A 22,923-nucleotide genomic window follows, 5' to 3' on the forward strand; every position below is an offset into this window, starting at 1 on the left:
GAAAGAAACTGGGCCGTGGGAAGAAGGGGCAGCAGGAAGGAACAGAGGAAGAGGAGGGTGAGAGCGATGCTGCAACAACCAAGAAGAACATGAAGGGCACCTCCAAGCTGGTGATGGGGCTGGCAATGGACAAGAAGAAGAAAGGGGCCAAGGCTGCAGAGGCCAAGGGCCAGCCCAAGGAATCTGTGGAAGCCAGCCCGGCCGAGGAGGAGGCGGCAGCGGCTCCGAAGGCCCGAGCAAAGCGGAGCCTCCGCAGCACCTCGAAGCTCTTCATGGGCTTCAGGAACCTGGGGCTGCGTCGGCCCAAGAAGGGGCAGTTCAAGAACACATCCCGCTTCTTCTGGGGGCTGCACAAGCACAGCACCAAGAAGAGAAGGAAGAAGAAGAACAAAGCGGTGCTCAAGTCCACCTCCAACCTGATGATGCGCTTCAAGGAGGTGGGCAAGAAGAGGAAAGAGGAGGCCAAGAAGGAGCCGCCATCGAAGCCATCCTTCGTGCTGCTGCGGCGGGGTGGGCAGGACGCCGAGGACGGCGCAGAGCTCTTCCGCCGGCGCCCGGAAAGGAAATTCAAGCCACGGGCACAGGTGCTGAGCAAGGCGGCCGCCGCCACGGGCTGGCTGGCCAGGAAGGTGCTGTCCCGGCGCGGGCGGCTGGTGGGCGGCAGCCGGGCGGCTGACACGGCCTGGCTGTCCCGTATCGGTGCCAAGAAGCTGCCGTTCCCCGCGGAAGATGAGATCCTCAGGCACCGGGCCAACATGAGGCGGATCCCTGGCGGTGTCGGGGTGTCGGCGCCCGGCACTCCGCAGCAGGGCAGCATGGTGAGGCGGCCGTCCCGGCGGAGCTCCCGGCGGAGCTCCCGGCGCAGGGCTGCCAAGCCGCCGGTCTCACCGGGGCCGCCGGTGTCACCGGGGCCGCTGGCGCCGCAGGGGCCGCGCTACGGCTGGGCCGAGGAGGAGAACAGAGCCTACGGCCGCCGCCAAGGCTACGGCAAGGAGGATGGGCCCTACGGCTCCCGCCGTGGCTACGCCAGGAAGGAAGATGGAGCCTATGGGCCCTGGCATGGTCGGCCCAAGGAGGAAGATGGAGGGTACAGACCCCACCGTGGCTACGCCGAGGAGGAGGGAGGCTATGGACCGTGGCATGGCTACAGCGGCGAGGAGGATGGAGCCTATGGCTCCCGGCACAACTACTCTGAGGAGGAGGAAGGCTACATGCAGAACCCAGACTACCCAGCAGGGTATGGCTTTGAGGATGAGGTGCCGAGTCCCTACTCTGACTATCCTGGCTATGAGACAGATGAGGAGTATGACTCCTATGGGGGATTTTGGGAGCATGGAGACCAGCCAGGGCATCCCTACGGCTACTCAGAGCTCGAGGATGAGGGACAGTTTGGTGGTGGTTCTCCCCTCAGCCTGTACGACCCCTACAGCAGCGACCCTGAGTACGGTGAGGAGGCAGCAGGGCCCTTTGGCTACAGGGGGGACCCCTACGAGGACTTTGGGGAGCCCTTTGCCGGGGGGTACCCTGGGGGTGAGTACCCCGAGCACCGCATCCAGTACAGCGAGGGCGGGTGGGCACCGCACGCCCAATCCTCCTGCAACCCCTACGCTCTGGGCCTGGAGGAGATCGCCGAGGGCGAGGAGCCCGAGGAATGGGAAGAAGAGGAGGAAGAGGAGAAGGAGTATCCCTTTTCCTTCCTGAGCGCCTCCTCGCTCCGGGGCATGCGGGAGACGCTCTCCTCCAAGCTCTCCCTCAACAGGAAATTCAGGCTCTTCCCCCGACCCCAGGTCAAGCTTTTCGGCAGGGACCGCCTGGACGTGCCCCTCCCACCGTCGCCCCATCTGCCCGCTGCCCGTGACGAGGACGACTACGACGAGTACGAGCCACCGCCGCCCCCGGCAGCCCCCGGCCCCGCGGCATCCCCGGGACACCGGGTTTCGCCAGCGCGGGCGTGCGGGAGCCCCCTGGGGCAGTTCCTCCAGCGATCCCTCTCGATTCCTCCCAGCCGCCCGCCGCGAGGTGCCGGGGCATTTCGGGGGTCCCGCACCCCCCAGCCCTCCTACAGGCTCTCCAGCCGCAGGCAGGCGGGGATGGAGAGCGCCGATTTGGGGGGGCGGGACCCTTCCCCACCCTGGGGGCAACCCCCTCCCCGGGAGCCGGGGGCTACTCGCCGCCCGTCGCTCCGTAACCCCTTCGCCAACCCCGGGCGCTCCCCATCGCCGCCGCCCGTCCGTCCGCGCCCCGGCAGCACGAGGGGCGAGGGGCCGCGGCGATCCCCGTCCCTCGGTGCCAGCTTCCGGCGCTTCAGCCCCGAGCCCCCCGCCCCGCCACCGGCCGCCCCCCGCTCACCGGGCCCGGGGGGGAGGCGCCTGGGGGGGCCGGCGGCGGGGAGATCTCCGTCATCGCGCCGGAGCAGCCCCCCCGGGCTGCCGCTCCCCCAGGCTTGGCCCCGGCTTCCCGAGCCCCCCACCAAGGCGGTGAAGCCGCTGCAGAGGAGCCCCTTCCTGGCACCATCGTCCCGCCCCGGCAGCCGCCGCCTCGGCCCCTCCTGGGATGAGGAGCTGCCCCCCTGGCAGGGCTCCCCGCGGGGTCCCGCCGGGGTGCCTCCTCCGCCCAGCTCTGCTCCCGGCACCCCCAAGAGTTTCATCCAGCGCATCGGGCAACCCCTTGCCGGGATGGCCCCGAGGCCATCTGCTGAAGTGGGGGGCCGCAGCCTCTCCAAGGGGCGCTCCGTGGCGCAGTCCCTGGCTTCGCTGCTCGTAAGGACCATAGGCTCCACCAAAGCCCCCTCCTCCTCACCACCCACCCGCCATCCCTCCACTCGCTCGCCCTCCTTGCCCCGGCACCCATCCCGGCGGGACGGGAGCACCCGCAGGTCTCCGAGTCCACCCTCGGGCCGTCGGGGCTGGCCAGACGTCGGGCGCCCCATCCTCCCTTCCAACCCACGCGGCAGCCGGAGCCCCTCGCCGCCCCGCCGTGCCGCTTTCCCCCCGCCCCACGGGCGAGCCCCCGGCTCTCCGGTCTTCCCCCGGCACGGCGCTCGTCCCCCGGGGCCGGCGGAGCCCCTCGAGGGTGACGGGGCGGCCGCGGAGGAGGGCGCGGGGCGCTACGCGGTGGTGACGCCGCAGGTGCAGAGGTTGGGCTCCTTCCGGCGCGCATCCCGCATGTACAAGCAGCACTGGTCCAAGCAGCACGTCGTGCGGGTGCGGGAGATGCCCGACGCCTGGACAGCCGAGCAGGGTCTCCCCCCGCAGCCCACCCAGCGCGGCCGGCGGTGGGCGGGCCAGTGGGGAGCCGACATCGCCCGATACCTGTGCCCGCGCTCGCCCGCGGGCGGCTGGAGGGACAGGCACCCCTGGGCAGACGGGTACCTGGGCAGCAAGCAGCCCTGGCGCAGCAAGGTAACAGCCGCGGGGAGCCCCCTCGGGGGGATGGAGCCGGGGGGCAGCTGGCAGCTGGCGGGACCCGGGACAGGGTGGCGAGTTAAAGTGCCTGGCGGCCCTGCCGGGCACGGAGGCATCGGTGCAGAGGGGCTTGCAGTGCCCAGGGTGGGGGATAAATGGCTGTGGGTGGTCTGTGTGCTGGCGGGGGATCCTCCCGTGGGGAGCAGAGTGGAAGAGGGGATCATCACCTGTTGTATGTCCCCCCACGAGCGGCCCCTCTGGGGACACTTGATTCTGGCGTATGGAAATGCAGAGACCCGATCCGGCGGGGACGGGTGCGGGTGACACGGTGACCCGGCGGGGTGTCCGCTTTCCTGCCCACCGTCTGGCCGAGTGCCAGCGCAGGCTCCCGTGTGGCACCTGTCCTGTGTCACCCCTGCACATGGCCGGGGGAAGCAGCCTCAGCCCCCTCCATCACCTCCACTGAGGGTGATGCTCGCGGGGAGCAGGACCGGGATTCTCAGGACCAGGTTTTCTCGGGATCAGCCCCAAGGTGGCCTTGGGTGGCCTCGTGTTTGTGTGTTCCAGGACTGCTGTTCTCACCTGATGCACAGTGCTCTTGCTGGGTTTTGGGGCTGTGGGGTGTTTTCTTGCGGTTTGTGCCATTGCTGACTGTGTGTCCCCTGGTTTGGGGTTGCAAGGTGGTATTTTGGGATTGTGGTGGTGGTGATGGGGTGGGACATCTGAGGCTGTTGGCACATCCATCCCTGCCATGATGGGGTGCTTGCTCCATCCATGCAGATGCAGTCACTGTGCAGCCTGCCCATTGTGCGGTACCAGGAGCCACAGGAGGAGGACGGGCTGGAGGACATGACCCAGCTGGAGTGAGTGTCCCTGTCCCCTACACCGTGACTCAGTGCTGTGGGGGACAATGGGGCTGTAGCCCCCAGCCTCATACCCCTGACCCTGCTGCCTCACCCCGTCTCACCCCAACATGGGCTCTGCTTAACCCTCCTGGACCTGGAGATGCTGAGGACACTGTGGGGACAGCAGACACTCCCTTGTCCCTCTGTCACCCCCTAATTCAGCCTCTGCCCCATGCCAGGGATCTCCAGGAGGCTGCAGTGCTGAACAACATCCGGACGCGGTTCGAGCGCCAGCTCATCTACGTAAGCTTAGGGTGACACAGCATCCCCCACAGAGTGTAGGTGAGGGGTCTTTGGGGAGTCATCCCCCTCTGGGGGCTCACAGCCCCACCCCTCTCTCCGGCAGACCTACATCGGCAGCATCCTGGTGTCGGTGAACCCGTACCGGCTCTACAACATCTACGGGAAGGAGCAGGTGCTGCAGTACGAAGGCAGAGCCCTGGGGGAAAACCCACCGTGAGTGCCAGCCTGTCCCCAAATGCCCTGTGGGGATGGGGTCACTCCCACCCTCCATCCCCCACCCGTGGGAGCCCTCGGTCACTGAGTGCTGGAGCAGCTGTGTCTGTGCATGGGGTGCTTGGGGTTCTTTTTGGGGGTCCCTGTGGTGGCCCAGCGTGGCACTGCACCCCCCTGCCTCTCCCCACTCCAGGCACCTCTTTGCCATCGCGAACGTCGCCTACTCCAAAGTGATGGATGCCAAACACAACCAGTGTATCGTCATCAGGTGGGACATGGCTGTCCCCACGCGCAGCCCCCCTAATCAACACCCCCCTAATTGCCACCAGCCTGGGGATGGTGCTGCTGGGTGTTTGGGGAGGTTTGGGGTGGGCAGCCCTTGCTTGACTGGCCCCAGCCAAGCCCTCACTCTGTGTTTCAGTGGGGAGAGTGGCTCAGGGAAGACTGAAGCCACCAAGCTTATCCTGAGCTACCTGGCAGCTGTCAGCCAGAAACGCAGCACTGCCCCACAGGTAGGGTGCTGCCCTGGGGGCATCCCTGAGTCCCCGTGTCCCCATCCTCTTCTCCCACCTCCCAGTGCTCTCTTCCATCCCACCTCACTGCTCTGCTGCTCTCTCCTTGTCCCAACGCTTCCACCTGGACCATGGCAGATTGAGGTACCGAGGGGACACGTGGGTTGGGACGATTCAGGGGGACAGAGAATCGTGGTGGCATCTTGGCCATGGCACCCCAGCTGCAGGGGAAAGGCGGGAGGGACAGCAGGAAATCAGTGCATGCACACAGATGGAGTATTTGTGCTCTCACATCCTCATTTAACCTGGCTGTGGTGCACACCTCAAATTTGGGCACCCACGGGTGTCTACATGGAGCATGGGGTGGCAGAGAGGGTGGCAGGGTGACAAAGGGGGTCTCCTAGCCTTGGAGACACCCCATGGTGTGTCGGGTGCCCTGGCTGACCCCCCCAGCTCTCCCCATCACCATGACAGATCCTGGAGGCGACCCCTTTGCTGGAATCCTTCGGTAACGCCAAAACCGTGAGAAATGACAATTCCAGCAGGTTTGGGAAATTTGTGGAAATCTTTCTGGAGGAGTAAGTAATGCTGAGTAACACCTGTGTGTGGCTTCTCCCACCCTGTGTCCCCTGCTGCCCAACCCAGCCCCTTGTCCCTTGGCTCCGGGAGGACACATGGGGATGTTTTTGGGACAAACCTGGTGTTGGAAAGGTGATGGCACCTGAGGAGAGGTGGCTGTCCCTGGGGAAGGGGCAGCAATGTTGTGACCTGGCTGGCACCTTGACCATTCCCAGTCCCCACCCTTGTCCTCATATTCCATCCCATCCCCTCAACCCTTCTGATCCTGACAGGAGGGTACCCAAAATCACCCTGGGGTGCAGCACTCAAACCAGGTGCAGACACCTCTCTCTGCACACCCATCCCTGGTGGGGGGCATCAGGGGAGCGGAACTGACCCCTCATTTTGTTGGGGGGCATTGGGACGTGGGTGGGTGTGTTGTGGGGGCCACAGCACCTGCCCAGGGCGAGGTTGCCAGCCAGGTGCCCCCTCTCACCCCTGCAGTGGTTTGATCTGCGGTGCCATAACCTCGCAGTACCTGCTGGAGAAGTCCCGCGTGGTCTTCCAGGTGTGTGGTGAGGGGGTCCTGGGCTCTGCCTCCCACTCTGCCCCCTCTGCCACTCCCTCCTCATCTCTGTCCTCTGCTCTCCAGGCCAAGAGTGAGCGCAACTACCACATCTTCTACGAGATGCTGGCAGGGCTGCCGTCCCAGCAGCGGCAGCGGTACTGCCTGCAGGGCGCCGAGACATACTACTACCTGAACCAGGTACCGTGTCCCCTCCCCAGCATCCCCACACCTTGTTTTGGGGTGCTGCCCAATCTCAGGGTGCTGGTGGGTTCTTGAGTCCTCAATGTGTGGATGAGGAGGATGCTCAGGGAAAGGTGACCCCCCCTGTGCTGGGTGCTGACCCCTTCTGGGATCCATTGATGGATTGAGGGGGTTGTGCCAGGGTGGGAACTGCGAGATCCCTGGCAAGGACGATGCTGAGGATTTCCGCCGGCTGCTCAACACCATGGAGGTGCTGAACTTCAGCGTGGACGAGCAGAACAGCATCTTCCGCATCCTCTCCTCCGTCCTCCACCTGGGCAACGTCTACTTTGAGAAATACGAGGTACCCGTGGGGAGCCCAGCTGTGCTCCTTGGGCGGGGTTTGGGGCGTGGCTGGGGGGAATCCCCACATCCCATTGCTGTGTGCTGCAGACCGACTGCCAGGAGGTGGCCACGGTGGTGAGTGCCACGGAGATCCGGACGGTGGCTGAGCTGCTGCAGGTGTCCCCTGAGGGCCTGCAGAAAGCCATCACCTTCAAGGTGACGGTGAGTGCAGGGGGGGACAGGCTGGGAGGGGGGCTCTGGCCCCTGGGGACCATGGCTGATGTTGTTGAAACCCCATCATGTCATGTCCCAACCAGGAAACACAGCGGGAGAAGATTTTTACCCCTCTGACTGTTGAAAGCGCTGTGGATGCCAGGTAGAGGGAAGGGGGGGCTGCCCTGCAGGGAATGGTGTGGAAAGTGAAATGCCATCCGGGAAAGGGGATTATCAGGTCCCCCAGTGTGGATTAAAAGAGATTAAAAGAGAATTTGTGGTGGGTGCTGGCTGTGGCAGTGGAATACACTGGTGTCACTCCAGAGCTCCAGCACTCTGCTCATCTCTCCCCTTCCCAGGGATGCCATTGCCAAGACCCTCTACTCCCTGCTCTTCAGCTGGCTCACGGACCGCATCAACAAGCTGGTGTACCCGCGGCAGGAGGCCCTCTCCATCGCCATCCTGGACATCTATGGCTTCGAGGTGAGCAGGATTCATCCCACCTCCATCCTGCCTCAATCCCAGCTCCATCCTCCCAGGCTCCATGGATCTCCCTTCTTGCAGGACCTCACCTTCAACAGCTTTGAGCAGCTGTGCATCAACTATGCCAATGAGTACCTGCAGTTCTTCTTCAACAGGATTGTGTTCCAGGAGGAGCAGGTGGGGCTGGTGGGCAGTGCTGGGCTCTGTCCCAGTGCTGGGCTCTGCTGTGGGGTCGGGGTCACAGGGCTGACCTGGTGCCCATCCTGCAGGAGGAGTATATCCGGGAGCAGATCGAGTGGAAGGAGATCCCCTTCACTGACAACCAGCCCTGCATTGACCTCATCTCCCAAAAACCCTACGGCATCCTCCGGATCCTGGATGACCAGAGCTGCTTCCCCCAGGTGAGGGGCTGTCCTGTGATGAGGTGCAGCCAGCACTGGGAGGTCACTGTGGCTGGGGAATCACCATGGCCTAGGGCTGCTCTTCTCCTGGGCTGTCCTGGACAACCTGGGAAACCCCCTGGGTTCCTCCAGGCTGGATAAGCCCAAAGAATCACAGAAACATCATGTAATCACAACATGATTCAGGTTGGAAAGGACCTTAGAGATCATCTAGTTCCAACTTGCTGCTGAATTGCCTGACCTGTGTCCCTCCTGTGTCCCTTCCCAGGCCACTGACCACACGTTCCTCCAGAAGTGTCACTACCACCACGGGACAAACCCGCTGTACACGAAGCCAAAGATGCCTCTGCCTGAGTTCACCATCAAGCACTATGCAGGGAAGGTGACCTACCAGGTGTGTGACATTGGGATGTCCAGCAGGGATGTTAAAGCAGGTTAAAGAGGAGGATGCACCAAGGACAGAAATGCATCTCTGGGGGTCTGGCTGGGGTTCTGGAGCTCCTTGCCTAACCCTGTCATCCTGCTAGGCTCCTCACCATGAGGTTTTGCTATTTGCCAGGTTCACAAGTTTTTGGATAAAAACTATGACCAGGTCCGTCAGGATGTGCTGGACCTGTTCCTCAGCAGCAGGACCAAGGTAGGGCCCTGCCCGGGGCTGGCTGTGCAGTGACACTGGACATCAATAGCCCCCTTCCATACTTCCCTTCCCATGTCCCCAGGCGTGTCCCTATGGCTGGTGAAGCCCTGGGGGACCAGAAGCAGAGGATGCCTGAGCTTTGGCCCCTCAGGCATTTGGCATTAACAGGCACATGGGCTGCTCCCATCCATATCCCCAACCCCATTGCTATGCAGGGAATCCAGCCACAATTAGGGGATGCAGCTTGCAAAAAAGGAATGGCCGGGCTGCAAAGGGGATCTGGGAGAGCTGCGCCATCCTGGCCACTCTCCTCCTCTCTCACCTTTCCTGTCTCCCCAAGGTGGTGGCCAACCTCTTCTTCGGCCACGCCCAGGTGCTGGCCCGGCAGAGAAGCCTCATCAGGAGGAGCAGCACCAGGACACGGCGCTACAAGGCTCCTACTGTGGCTGCACGGTTCCAGCAGTCGCTCCTGGAGCTGGTGGAGAGGATGGAGAGGTCAGTGTGGGCAGGTTGGGCAGCCAGGCCATCCACTTGGGAGCTGGACCTGAGCCTGAGGTGGCTGGGCTGGCTTTGTCCCCTGCTCCCTGTGGCTGACAGGGTCTCTCTGTCACAGGTGCAACCCCTTCTTTGTGCGCTGCATCAAACCCAACAACAAGAAGGTGAGAGCTGAGGCTCCCTGCCTGTGCTGGTGCCTGTGCTACCTGCCCTGCTGGCACTGGGGGTGTTGAGGGCACACAGTAGGTGGGGGTTTGCCCATGCAGTCCCTGATGCTTGTCCCCATCCCCACCCCAGGAGCCAGGGCTCTTTGAGGCTGACGTGGTCAAGACCCAGCTGCGGTACTCGGGGATCCTGGAGACCATCCGCATCCGCAAGGAGGGCTTCCCTATCCGCATCCCCTTCCTCGTCTTCATCGACAGGTGCCTGGGGGCTGCAGCCTGGCCACTGCCATCCCAGCGAGGGGAGACCACTGAGCTTGAGGGTGTTTTGGGGGCACCATTTGGGCTAGGGTTCCCCCACACTGGAAGCTGGGAGCCCCTCATGTTCCCACACAGCCCTGGGAAAAGCTGCATCTCTGGGCGCAGGGTTTGTCACCACGGGGAGGGTCTGTGCTGGTGTCCCAGCGGGCTCCTGTGTGGTGACAGTGTCATGGGCTCACCCAGGTATCGCTGCCTCGTTGATATGTGGAGATATGTCGTTCCCAATGGGGCCAACTGTGTGGAGATGCTGAGGAGCCTCTGCCCCGTTAACCCCAGCATGTACTATGTTGGTGTCACCAAGGTACTGTCCCGGGGGGGGGCTTGGTTCTGGAGATGCCCTGGGGGTGGTGGTGTTGCCTGGAAAGGCTGACGTTTCCAGAGACTAGACAGAGCAAAACAAATAAAATAGGTATTTATTGAAAGGGTACACTTTGGGCATGCAGGAGCCCAACCGGGGCTACACCAAATTAAATCCCAGATGGATCCCGGTCATGAGTTTTTATACTTTTATAAGTTTTGCTTCATCTACATATTGGGGTCAGTTATCCAACCACAGCCCCAGGCTATGAAGTATCAGCCCTCTGGCTGGCCCTCTTTCCCTCATTGTTGTTTCTGCTTTTTGGGTACCAGTTATCCTTGATTCTCTAGCTAGAAAGGAATTTTGTCTAACTACCCTGTGAAGAGAACTTACTAACACCTAATAAGTTTCAGAGTTACACACTAAGCAGTAGAGATTCTGAAAAATATAAAAGCTAAACTCCAAGGCATGAGTGGCCAAGAGAGGGGACTCATGGGCTCACCCCTGCTGCCAGCTCTTCCTGAAGGAGCAGCTGTACCAGGCGCTGGAGAGCAAGCGGTGCCGCGCCCATCACCTGGCCGCGCTCACGCTGCAGCGCTACGCCCGCACCTTCTTCATCAAGCGACGCTTCCGCTCCCTGCGCCGCAAGATCGTCCTGCTGCAGAGCCGGGCGCGGGGATACCTGGCCAGGTGGGGGTCCCTGGGGGTGGCGGGGGGCACTGGCGGGTGGCAGAGGGTGACGGCTGCTCTCCTGCAGGCAGAGGTACCGGCGCATGCGGCACACGCTCATCAAGTTCAGGTCGCTGGTGCACATCTACGTGAACCGCCGGAGGTACCTCAAGGTGAGCTGGGGGCTGTCACATCCCAGGGGTCTAGGGACACGCTGCCACCCTGCTGCGTGTTTAGTGGTGGGTCCGAAGAGGACACAGTAACATTCCCATACCGTGAGCCCACCCTGTCACCTCCTCCATGTCCCATTGGGTATGGGCAGTGCCTTTTCGGGGTGAAAACTCTGCTGATGTTGGGGAGGGGTCAATGGCAACCCAGGGTGAGGCTCAGCACGGCTGCTCTGCTTGCAGAGGAAGGAGGATGCTCGTCGGCGTGCCGAGGAGGAGAAGGAGAGGATGAAGCAGGTAAAGATGTGCAGCACTGGTGGGAGCCCAGGTGTGATGCCTGTGCAGCCCATGTTGCTGTGCCCTCATCTGAGGGACCAGCACACGGCATCCCTGCGCTGCGGTGCAGGAGCTGACGCGGAGGGAGGTGGTGGATGTCACGCACCTGGAGATCCCGGCCGAGCTGATGGGGCTGCTGGAGGCCGCTGCAGGTGAGCGGGTCCCGCCCCGCCTTGGCTCCCCGCCCCTTGTGTCCCCCCCGACGGCCGTGCCGCATCTCCCCGCTGTGCCGCAGCCGCTCGGGAGGTGAATGCCGGCTGCGTGGTGCTGGTTCCGCCGCCGGCGCTGCAGCCCGACCCCCAGCTCACCCTCCCGCTCGACATCAACGACTACCCCATGGCCAAGTACGTGCGGGGCCACTTCCAGGTAAGGTGGACGCCGCGGGGAAGCTTTTCCCGACGGGCAGACAGCTTTTGGGGAGTCCCTGGCACCCCGGTCACGGTGGAGCAGTGAGATTCAGGGTCCCCCGTGGTGGTTTCCCACATTGTCCCGCTGGGCTGTGCCCCGGCTCCCACCCTGGGGACACCACGGGTAGCGAGAGAGGCTGGATCCGGGGTGGCTGTGGTGCTGTGGGGAGCTGGCTGCCACCTCCCTCCCTCCCCGTGGGTTCCTGTCGTCTCCAGAGGCCGGGGGGACCCTGCTGAGGTTATCGGAGAGAGACCCGCTGAGCCCTCCTGGACGCCCGACGCGGGGCGGATCCGGAACGCTGGGGCGGGAGACCAGGTCGCTTTGCTCCCGGGACCCCGGCCCCACCCACGGTCACTTTGCCCCATTCCTCTTCCTCATCCCTATTTTTGCCCTGTGTTTCCCAGTCCCCGGCATCCTGAATGACAGCGCCGGGGCTGGATAAGGCTCTCAGCCTTGCCAAGATGTTGGCATAGAACCACAGAACGGTTTGGGTTGGGAGGGACTTAAAGATCATTCTGTTCCACCCCCTGCCATGGAGGCAGGCACATTTTCCACTAGACCAGGTTGCTCCAAGCCCTGTCCAACCTGGCCTTGAACGTTTCCAAGGATGGGGAAGCCACAGTTTTTCTGAGCAATGTGTGCCAGGGCCTCACCACCCACCTCTGATGCTGCTAGCATAGCCCAAGCCCCTCCCTGCCCCACTCCCAGGAGGCTGCTGGCCCCATCCTTCACCCTTTGGCAGCCCCACAGGCTGCACCCAGCACCAACACCACGCTCAGCACCACGGGGCCAGCCCCTCGTGCCTGAGGCTGTCCCCAGGTAGCCATGGGTGCGGATGTCACCGCAGGAACCAGCATTTGGGATGCTGACGGCCCCACTGAAAGCCCCCCTGACCCGGCTGGATGAGGAGCTGTGCCACGAGGCTCTCAGTCTCTTCCAGCTGGTAGGTGGGATGGCACAGGATCCATCACCACAGCCCCCTGCCCGCTCTGTGCCGGCTCAGAGGGAGGACCTGGCTGTCCCTGTGGCAGATCCTGCGGTTCATGGGGGACCCGGGGCTGGGCGGCTCGCAGGAGACCCTCTTTGGCAACTACATCGTGCAGAAGGGGCTGTCAGTGCCGGGGCTGCGGGACGAGCTCCTGGCACAAGCTGCCAACCAGGTCTGGCGGAACACCAACGTCAACAACGAGGAGCGGGGCTGGCTGCTGCTGGCCGCCTGCCTCAGCGCCTTCCCCCCGTCCGCCGCCTTCGACAAGTACCTGCTCAAGTGAGCTGGGGCTGGGCTCTGGGGTGGGGAGTGGGGGTGGCTGGGACCCTCAGGGACAGGCTGGTGCTCGTGCCTGGGGACACTGCTGGGGCTTTTCAGGGCTCTCCTGGCACCTCTGGCTGAGGATACTGCTGCCTAAGCCCCAGCTGGTTCCTGATGATTGCTTGGGACAGCCTGGCACACATGGCCAGGTCCTGTTGGGAATGCTCTGAAGACCCTTTAAGATCCCTCTGGACAAGCTGGCATATGTGCCTACATCCTTCTTGGTTCCCCAGGGCCAGCCTGGCACATGTGCCCAGGGATACTGGCCAAGTCCCACCAGAGATGCTCTGAGATCCCTCCAAGACGCCTTAGGCCAGTCTGGCACACGTGCCCAGGATGCTGCCAAGATTCCTCCAGGGATGCTCTTAATCCCTCTGTGCTCCTCTATCCCAAAGTGGCTCACATGATCCTGCCCACCTCCCTCCTGCAGCATCCTCCCTTCCCCACAGGTTTGTGTCTGACTACGCCTTCGCTGGCTACAAGCCGGTGTGCCAGCGCAAGCTGATGCAGGCCATGGCTCGCTCCCAGCTGGGCGCCGCCGCCGCCCGCACCTTCCCGCCCTCGCTGCTGGAGTGGACGGCGAACAGGCAGCAGGCCAGCATGGCCCTCGACCTGCACTGCTTCAACGGTGAGGGCAGCCTGGGTTGGTCTCAGGGTGGCCACCCTCACAGGCAGGGGACTGGTGGCACCTGCTCACTGCCCGTCCTTCGCCAGGTGACCAATTCTCCTGCCCCATCCACTCCTGGAGCACAGGCGAGGACCTGGCAGGGGATGTCCTGAAGCTCAGGTATGTGGTGGGTACCCACCCAGCCAGCCATGGGTGTCACCTGGGGCTGTCTTTGGTGTCCCCAGGATCTGGGAGCCCAAACGCCCAGCTCATGGGCGGGGTGTCCCTGTGGAGCCTGTGCCCATGCCCAGTGTCTGGCTGTTGGCAGAGGGCAGGCGGAGGGCTGGCGTGGCTGGACCGTGGCGATGAAGGCGGGTGCTCAGTGGGCTGAGCTGGCTGGACACGACTATGTCCTGGACCTTGTCTCTGACCTGGAGCTGCTGAGGGGCTTCCCCAGACAGAAATCCTGCTTCCTCATCGCTTGGGACGGGACCGAGAGCCACAGCAGGGACAGCCGGCCGTAGGTACCCGGGCAGGGGTGGGTGCCCCACCGTGGGGCTGGTGGGGGACCCCTGGCACTGGGCTGGGTGCTGGTAGGGATGGGTGGGCTCCTGAGGGAAAACCTGGCACACAGTGGGTGCTCGATGGGTGCATCCTCCCTCTCTGCAGGGTGCTGGGACATGGATTTGATTTGGATGAAGTGCCTCCTCCCCCACCTGTGAAAGCCCCCACACTGCCCTCCATGGAGGCTTATCACCCCCATGGTAGGGCACCATTCCCCCCAACTCCTGTCCCCCAGTGTTGTGACAAAGCCCTGCCATGCCAGTGGTTCATGCCTTGTCACTCACAGATGGGGAGTTTGGGGAGCCACGCAGCCAGAAGGGTCTGGACCGGTACCTGGACAGTCTCTTTGACCCCGTGCTCTCCTATGGCAATGGGGTGAGAAGGGTGTCCCCCTGCCCCAGGCATTTTGGGGTGCAGGTGGCTTGGCTGCTCAGCCCTGACCCCTGTGCCCCAGGAGCTGGAGAAGCCATCCATCCTGTCACAAAGGCTGAAGGGAGGAGGTGGCGTGGGAGGGGGGAACAGTGGCACTGATGCCAACCAGAGCAAACCTCCCGTGGCTGCAGAGATGCATCAGCCAAAGGGTGAGCTCCTGAGCACTCCCACAGCCCCACCCAGCTCCCTGCCTCAGTTTCCCTGTCTGATCCCTGGTGTGGGGAGCATGCCTGCACCCACAGATTTCTGACTGAGCTCTCCTCTTTGCTGTCACAGGCGCAGAGCCAGACCCATCCCCACAGCGCCGGGCAGATGTCAACCAGCCCCCCGGAGCCTCGGTCAGTGCCAGGGGGCCGGGAGGGCTTGAGCCCCTTCTCTGCTTCAGGGCTCCTCTCTGGGGCAGCCCCTGGGCATGGGAGCAGCTGGAGGTGCCAGGTGTTGATGGCACCGTGTCCCTTGCAGGGCAGAGCGGCAGAGGGGACACCAGCCCATGTCCCCCAACCCCGGCCCTACTCACAGAAAGCCGGTAAGGGGTCCTGGTGCAATGGGGTGGCCACAGGGGCTCGTGGCACTGAGCCAGGGCCCCTGAGGGTGTGTTGGGCTCTGCAGCAGCCGTGGCCAGGCGGTGGCCAGGAGAGCCAGTGCGGCATTCCCGGCTCAACTCGGAGCACTTCCCGCGGCCCACGCACGACATCCGCAACATCATCCGGCAGTGCCAGCCTGCCCCACGCAGCTCCCAGCCCCACAGGTACACCTGGGCCCCAGCCAGCCTCAGGCTTCTCCTGCCTGGGGAGCATGTGCTGGTCCTGATGCTGGGCTGTAGGGAATGATGGGGTGCACCCAGTAGTGGGGGTACAGGTTGTGTCAGGTTCAGGGAATGCTGGAGTGCAGCTGGTGCTGGGGTTCAGGTGATGTCAGATGCTGTCTTGGCAGCAAGCTCTTTGGGAAGAAGCTGGACCCCCATGAGGAAGCCATGCAGATCCTGAAGGAGCAGCTCTCAGCAGCCAGGGTGCCATCAGCTGTGGTAGGGATGTGGCTGTCCCTGTGTCCCCCTGACCAGGCTGGGGGTGTCACTGGCTCTGACCCCTAGCCCCTCTGTGCCTCACAGGGGCCCAAGGAGGTGGTGGCTGCAGTGAAGCCGGTGCCAAGTGCCAGGTACCAGCTGCGAGCACCCACAGGACGTCCTGCAGCCACACGGCCTCCAGGTATTGCTGGGCAGAACTGTGGCACTGAAGGGGCCACAGTGGAATGAGACACTTTCCCTCCCACTGGCACGGCTGATGCCTGGTGGGACAACTGCTGTGTGCAGCTCAGTTAGAGAGCTGCTCCCTGTGCCTCAGTTTCCCCAGCTGGAGGCAGCTGTTGGTGGTTCCCCTGGGGATTGTAAAGCTTTCTGTCCCTTGGCAGTCTTTGTCTCACGGGAGCTCCCGTCCGAGGCACAGCAGGTCCAGACACAGCTGCACCGCAGCTGCAGCGAGGACTTCTACACCTACCACAACGTGCCCTGGAAAATATTCATCCGGAAGGAGGTGCAGGTTATGGGACACTTGGGGACAGGTTGGTGCCAAGGTTCTATAAGGGGTTCACACCAAGCTGTGGTCTCTCTTCTGGCAGGTTTTCTACCCCAAGGACAGCATCAACAGCCCACTACTGCTTGACCTCATTTTCCGGCAGGTGAGGCATGAGCTGGCCCCACAGCCCCCCAAAGTTTCCCTGGAAGATGGTTACTCATCCCACTGTGACCATCAGGACCTAGGGCTGTTGCAAGCTGTAGATGGGGGGCTTTTTGCTCCTCCCCACACAAACCTCCTGGTCCTCACCCCCTTTCCCAGATCTTCAATGATGTGCTGTCTGACACCTGCATCCGGATCAGCCAGGAGGAGCGGCTCCGCCTGAAATCCCTCTTTGGTAACCCTGTGTCCTGCTGCTCCCTGCCTGGGTGCTCACACCCAGCCTGGCCTCATCTCCTGGGTATCTTCGAGCCAGGACTGGCTCTGCTTAACCCTGGGTAGTTTTGCCTCCAAAAGCAACGACCCCCCTGTAATTTAGTGCTCCACAACATCACAAGTTGTGTCAGGTCTCAGCCAGGTGCTTGGGGGACACACATCTGTCTCTGGCATGGGAAGGACATGAGCACCCCTGTTTTCCCTGGGAACTCTGCCCACATCCTCTGCAGGGAGAGGGTACTCACAGGAGATATTTCCCCTCCCCACAGCGGAAAACAAGCTGGACTCCTTCAGCCCCGTGGCCACAGAGAATGTCAAGAGGGAGATCATCACTGCAGCCCGGGATGGCTGCGAGGTTTATTTCTCCCGCCTCTTCCCTGCCACGGTGAGGGTGCAGCTGTGGGGCAGGCCAGCACGAGGGGCACTGTGCCACCGTGCCCCTGGCTGAGGTGCTGTCCTGGCCCACAGGGCAGCGTGGGGACGGGTGTGCAGATCCTGGCCGTGTCCCACACTGGCATCAAGCTGCTGCGGGTGGTGAAGGGCACCAATGTCTCCGGGGAGCAGCTGCGGGTGCTGCGCTCCTACAGGTAGGGGTGGCCAGGGTGGGGTGGGTGCTGTGGGTGCCACAGGTGCCAGGTGTTTCAGCCTCCCCTTGCCCTGCCCCAGCTACCCCGACGTGCTCTTCGTGACCACTCCATCCAGGAACATGCTGGAGTTCAACCTGCGCAGTGAGAAGCTCATCCTCTTCTCCTCCAAAGCCCCCCAGGTCAAGGTCATGGTCGACCTCTTCATCACAGAGCTCAGGAAGGTGGGGGGTGCCCTGGGGCCAGGGTGGGTTTATCCTGGGGGTCAGATCCTGCCTGTGTGCCTGTGTTTGGGAGGCTTGGGTGGGCAAAGGAGGACACTCGATAAATGGAACCATGGCTGGATTTTGGGGAATGGTCCTGAGGCTGTGGGTGCTTGAAGTCCCTGTGCTGGGTGGGGTGTGGGTGTCCCTATGTGCATGGGCTGTGCCAGACCCCCTGTGCCCAGGACTCCCAGTACGTGGTGGCCGTGAGGAACTACAGCCCGGAGGATGGGAGCCGGCTCAGCTTCCACAAAGGGGACATCATTCACTTGCAGTCCCTGGAGCACCCTGAGAGAGGTGAGGGACCCCCAAAGCCCCCAGTGCCTCTGATGGGGGACACAGGGGCAGCAGACTGATGGCTTGCCCTGCCCTGGAGGTGGCTGTGCACTTGCCTTGCATCCTGTGACACCCCATGTCCCCATGGTGTCCTCATGGTGTCCCTATGGTGTCCCTCAGACCACTACTATGGCTGTGTGGTCCGCAAGAAGGTGATGTACCTGGAGGAGCTGAAGACAGACACGCAGGATTTTGGTGGGTGCTACACTGTCCCTGTGTGTGTCCCTGGTGTGCACTGAGCTGTGTCCCCTTCTGGATCTGGGGCACAGGGCAGGGTCCTGCCTCTGTAACCCCTCAGCAGGATGGTTTAGGGTCTTTTTGGCACTGACCTGATGCAGGGAGATGCTCCCCTGCAGGTCCCACCCTGGTGCCAAAAGGTGACAGGCTTTGTGACCCTGGTCTGTATATTTCCCTTGCATCTGCTTCCAGCCAAAACCCATGACCAGGTCCCTGAAAAGGGCTGGGGGTACAGAGGCAGGAGGGAGCAGGCAGACAATTTTAGGGGTGACCCCATGGCTGCCAGCCCTGTGCCATCCCCACCATCTGTCTGGCACAGGGTGGAAGTTTGGGGCCATCCATGGCAGGTCAGGGCTCTTCCCTGCCGAGTACGTGCAGCCCGTGGCAGCGCCTGACTTTGTGCATTTGCCTGTGGAGAGGAAAGAGGAGCCCAGGGACAAGCAGGGCAGAGTGGCAGCTTCAGCAGCCGTGGCTGTGGCCGTGGCCTCCACTGCTGCTGCCCAGGAGCTGGACCGGAAAACAGAGGTGGGTCCTGGCCCTGGGCTGCCCCCCGGTGCTGGCTGTGCCCGGTGCCCACTGCCCTGCTCTGCAGGTGTCCCCAGCCAGTGCCACCTTTGTGGAGGGTCCTGAGGGAGATGGTGTGGAGCAGCTCAGGGCTGTCACCGGGGCCTGTCCCATGCTGGCCTTTGCCCAGCAGCATTTCCGTGCGGCGCGACGCGGGACCACGTGAGTGTCCAGGGGTGGGACAGGGACATGCCATGGTGGGGACACTGTGCCCACCTGCTCCCTTGTCCCTCTGCTAGGGACTCCCGTGGGATGAAGGCTCCAAGTGTACTGGAGATGCTGACGTTCACCAAGGTATGGGGAAGGGGAGTGCCCTTGTCCTGATGTCAGCTGCAGTCCCCTTTGAGGCCCCAGCAGGGTCCCAGAGCTGGTCCTTTCTCCCCAGATTCCTATTCAGGAGTCACTCATCGAATTTGTGGATGTTGCCCTCAACAAATTGGCTGCTGAGGCTTTCCAAGGTAGGCAGGGACACAAGTGTCCTGTCCCCCTATCCCTCAGCTATCCCCAGCCCTGTCCTTGGAGGAAGGTGGAGCTGGACAGGGATGGGCTGAGGGGATGTCCTGGGGGAGTTTACTTCTGGTCCCACTGCTCCATGTGCCCAGGATGTGCCCACCCAGGAGAGCATGTCCCTGGGGAAGGGACACCCTGAGCTGTGTCACTGTGTGACTTTGTTGTCCCCAGCTGTGATGAAGTTCATGGGTGACCACCCCCTGCGGGGTCAGACAGAGCTGGATGCCGTCTGCACCATCCTCAAGGTAAATCCATCACTGGGGTGGTGAGTCCTGGGGGTGGCCTGGGCAGGGGGTGGCAGAGAGGTGGCAGCTGTGCCTGTCCCCCAGCTGTGTGCAGAGCACGAGGTCCTGCGGGATGAGCTGTACTGCCAGATCATCAAGCAGATCACCAACAACACCAGCTCCAAGCCGTGAGTCCCCACTCCCATGTGGGACAGCAGAGGCTGGCACTGGGACACTTGTGTCCCTGAGCTGCTCCAGCCTGGGGGGACACATGGGCACCTCATCCTTGCAGAGGGCTGTGCTGGGTGCCACCATGGGCATCCTGACCCTGCTTAGGGGATCAGCCCTGGCTGCTCCCACAGGGACAGCTGCCAGAGGGGCTGGAGGCTGCTCTACATCCTCGCTGCCTACTACAAGTGCTCTGAGGTGCTCCGGCCCTTCCTCGTGGTCTTCCTGCAGGATGCCAGCAGGCACCCGGAGCTGCCTTTCCACGGTGAGGGCTGTGCACACCCCAGGGTGCTGGGTGCACGGTGGGGAAGGACACCCCAGGTGTCACAGAGCTCAGGAGGAGCTCTAACAGAGCCAGTGTGGCAGCTCAGCCCCATCCCTCATCGCAGTCCCTGTTCCTGGCAGGCATCGCCAAAGCCTGCGAGCAGAACCTGAGGAAAACCCTGCAGTTCGGCGGCCGCAGCCTCTTCCCCAGCAGCATGGAGCTCAAGGCCATGGTGGTGAGGCCAGGGGCTTGTGGGGTGGAACAGAGCTGGTGTCAGCTTGAGATTCCCCTCACAGAAGTTCTGGGTACCCACATAGGGTCAGGTTCCCCCTTGTGGGCTCGGGATGTCCCTCAGACACCACCCTGGAGCTGAGCTGATCAATTTTGGGGATCTTCCCAAGAGAGTACAGCCCTTCTTAGGGTCTGCTCTTCACCACTTTAGGGGTACCCTGAGCCTTCAGGGGTCCCCAGTGTGGATGGAGCTCTGTGGACATGGAGTGGGAGGATGATGGTTTATCTGCACAGGATGGGCAAGAGACAGGGTGATCCCAATGGGATGGTTCCTTTGGGACAGGTGCAGGATTTGGGGTGTCCTGTGGGTTCCTGCTGTGTGAAGGGGCCCCCTGCACCCCAACATGTCCTTCCATGCAGGCTGGACGCAGCGCCAAGCGCCAGCTCTTCCTCCTGCCCGGTGGCATCGAGAGGCACCTCAAGATCAAGACGTGCTCGGTGAGCCAGAGGGGACAGGAGGCTCAGTGCACCCCAAGATTATGGTGGCACCTCAGTTTTGGGCACACAGAGGGTGCAGATGTGGGGGGGTTGCACCCTTTGGCTGTCCCTGCTGTGGGACTTCATCCTCTGGGAAAAGCGGATCATCACTGGGATGAGCCTCAATGCAGGACAAAAGTTGGAGGCCCAGAGCACAAGAGGGGGACATGGCAGTGTCCCAGCCACCTGTCCCTGTGCCCAGGTGGCTCTGGATGTGATCGAGGAGCTGTGCTGTGAGATGGGGCTGCAGAATCCAGAGGCTTTGGAGGAATACATCCTCTTCGTGGTGACTGACAGAGGTGAGGAGCTGGCAGGGATGGGACAGACAGGACAGGACAAGACAGGAGGGGACAGCCATGCAGGCAGTGTGGTGGCTATGCAGGCGGTGTGGTGGCCATGCAGGCGGTGTGGTGGCCATGCAGGTAGTGTGGTGGCTATGCAGGCGGTGTGGTGGCCATGCAGGCGGTGTGGTGGCCATGCAGGCGGTGTGGTGGCCATGCAGGCAGTGTGGTGGCTATGCAGGCGGTGTGGTGGCTATGCAGGCGGTGTGGCGGCTATGCAGGCGGTGTGGTGGCCATGCAGGCGGTGTGGTGGCTATGCAGGCGGTGTGGTGGCTATGTAGGCGGTGTGGTGGCTATGCAGGCGGTGTGGTGGCTATGCAGGCGGTGTGGTGGCTATGCAGGCGGTGTGGTGGCCATGCAGGCAGTGTGGTGGCCATGCAGGCAGTGTGGTGGCCACACTCAGACTGCTGGGTGGCACAGGGCAGAGCGTGCGGCCGCTGACCCGCCGGGAATACGTCCTGGACGTGGCTGCCGAGACGGAGCTCCGGGACACCAGCTACACCTTCTGGTGCCGCCGCGTGGTCTGGAGCCAGCCCCTCAAGTTCGACAACGAGCTCTACGTCACCGTCCACTACAACCAGGTCGGGCCACCCCATCAGCCTCCCCCAGGGTCACCTCCCTGTCTCCCTCAGAGCGTGCCCTGTCCCCAAGCCGTGTCCCTGTGCTCTGTGTCCCCCCCAGGTGCTGCCTGACTACCTCAAGGGGCTGTTCACCGTCCTGCCGCCGGCGAGGCCGGGCGAGCAGCACTTCCCGCACGTGGCCAAGCTGGCTGCCCTGCAGCACCGAGCCAAGGACCGCCACCACCTCCCCACGGCGTACGGCAGGGGACAGGGCACCTGCGGGGGGGAACACCTGTCCCGTGGGGTTTGGGACCCACTGGCCAGCGCTGGCTCTGACCCGGGGCTCCCCACAGGCGGGAGATGCAGGACTACGTCCCTCCGCAGCTCTTCCGCCTGCTGAAGCCCCAGTCCTGGCTGCAGATGGTGACCCAGCACGTGCAGCAAGCCCAGGCACTCAGCGCCCACCAGGCCAGGGCACAGTTCCTGGGTGAGGGGACAGCCAAGGGGATGGAAGGTGACATTCACAGGGAGAGATGCTAATGAGGATATAGTGCTAATTAGGATGTAATGCTGCTGGTGATGCAAGGCTGCCTGGAGGGTGATGGTGATGAGGATGGGATGCTGCCCTTGTCCCTTCACAGAGCCTGGAAGGGCAGGAGGGATTGGCAGGACAGGGCAGGCTCCTTCCAGGCCCCACTTGGGACACCCATTTCCCTTGGCTGATCTTGGGTGCAGGCCACCCAGATGGGGGTAGCAGTGGCCACTGAGACCCATCCTCTGTCCTGCAGGGCTGCTGAGCGCCTACCCCATGTTCGGCTCATCCTTCTTCTACATCCAGAGCTGCAGCAACAATGCCATTGTTTCACCCTGTATCCTGGCTGTCAACCAGAATGGCCTCAACTTCCTCAGCAAGGAGACCCACGTAGGTGTGGGGCTGTGTGGGACATGTGGAATCATGGAATGGCTTGGGTTGGAATAAACATTAAAGCTGATCCAGTTCCACACCCTTGCCATGGGCCGGGGCACCTTCCACTGGAAGCAGGGACCAAGCTGGGGTCCCCTTGGAGGGGTTCCCAGGGCACACTGGCCACCCCCCCGTCCCCCTCCCAGGAACTCATCGCCAAGTTCTCACTGAACGAGATCCAGTCCACGCGGACACAGCGGCCGACGGCCGGATCCAGCTATCCCTACGTGGAGATCACACTGGGAGACCTCTTGGCCCAGGGCATCACCCAGCTGCAGCTGGAGCAGGTCGGGGACACTCGGGGACATCGGGGGGTGGGTCTCACAGGGGCAGCACGGCCACTGCCCACTGGTGTGTGTCCCTCTGCAGGGCCTGGAGCTGTGCCGCGTGGTGGCCGCGCACATGGAGAGGCTGCTGGGCGCTCGGGAGAAGAGGCTGACGCTGCCGCCCAGCGAGATCACCCTGCTCTGAGCCCGCCATGGCCTCGGACCCCCGGCACCCCGGACCCCCGGCATGGGGGACACAGGGTGCAGCGACCATGGGGTGACCCCAGCTTGGCCACTGGCCGCTGTCCCCCTGTCACAAACCCACTGTTGTTCTGGGGTTTTATACACGCCCGGGAGCCCGGCATGACTCGGTGTGCCTGGTTTTGTGTTGCGCTCGCTGCTGCAGGGGGGATGCTGCCTTCCGTGTCTGATTCCACA

The 22,923-nt window shown here is 62.9% G+C and overlaps 2 protein-coding genes across 2 annotated transcripts; both read left to right on the forward strand.

Moving 5' to 3' along the window:
• Positions 1-47: 47 nt before the first annotated feature.
• On the forward strand, positions 48-1,195 carry LOC306809403 (unconventional myosin-XV-like; the record flags this gene model as incomplete). The annotated part of the gene is made up of 2 exons (XM_079320891.1): positions 48-1,087; positions 1,168-1,195. The coding sequence occupies exons 1-2, from the start codon at positions 90-92 to the stop codon at positions 1,193-1,195; spliced, it is 1,026 nt and encodes a 341-aa protein (XP_079177017.1). The 5' UTR covers positions 48-89.
• LOC306809572 (unconventional myosin-XV-like) lies at positions 1,014-22,813 on the forward strand. The gene is made up of 63 exons (XM_079321212.1): positions 1,014-3,401; positions 4,185-4,267; positions 4,489-4,552; positions 4,656-4,765; positions 4,959-5,033; positions 5,187-5,277; positions 5,752-5,855; positions 6,340-6,403; positions 6,488-6,601; positions 6,786-6,947; positions 7,037-7,150; positions 7,246-7,304; positions 7,501-7,624; positions 7,706-7,801; positions 7,894-8,025; positions 8,294-8,419; positions 8,585-8,662; positions 9,003-9,157; positions 9,276-9,321; positions 9,455-9,579; positions 9,823-9,940; positions 10,452-10,627; positions 10,695-10,779; positions 11,017-11,070; positions 11,180-11,261; positions 11,345-11,475; positions 12,365-12,460; positions 12,549-12,784; positions 13,276-13,454; positions 13,541-13,613; positions 13,762-13,953; positions 14,103-14,197; positions 14,284-14,372; positions 14,452-14,578; positions 14,706-14,767; positions 14,892-14,955; positions 15,039-15,177; positions 15,363-15,453; positions 15,538-15,634; positions 15,837-15,958; positions 16,044-16,103; positions 16,262-16,337; positions 16,645-16,760; positions 16,844-16,962; positions 17,042-17,183; positions 17,408-17,519; positions 17,679-17,753; positions 18,115-18,320; positions 18,388-18,521; positions 18,599-18,653; positions 18,745-18,817; positions 19,041-19,114; positions 19,199-19,281; positions 19,456-19,586; positions 19,727-19,821; positions 20,238-20,315; positions 20,557-20,653; positions 21,116-21,276; positions 21,377-21,510; positions 21,609-21,742; positions 22,044-22,177; positions 22,366-22,506; positions 22,589-22,813. The coding sequence occupies exons 1-63, from the start codon at positions 1,212-1,214 to the stop codon at positions 22,688-22,690; spliced, it is 8,952 nt and encodes a 2,983-aa protein (XP_079177338.1). The 5' UTR covers positions 1,014-1,211; the 3' UTR covers positions 22,691-22,813.
• Positions 22,814-22,923: the final 110 nt, after the last annotated feature.

Source organism: Erithacus rubecula (assembly GCF_903797595.1).
Source record: "Erithacus rubecula genome assembly, chromosome: 17".
NCBI lineage: Eukaryota > Metazoa > Chordata > Aves > Passeriformes > Muscicapidae > Erithacus > Erithacus rubecula.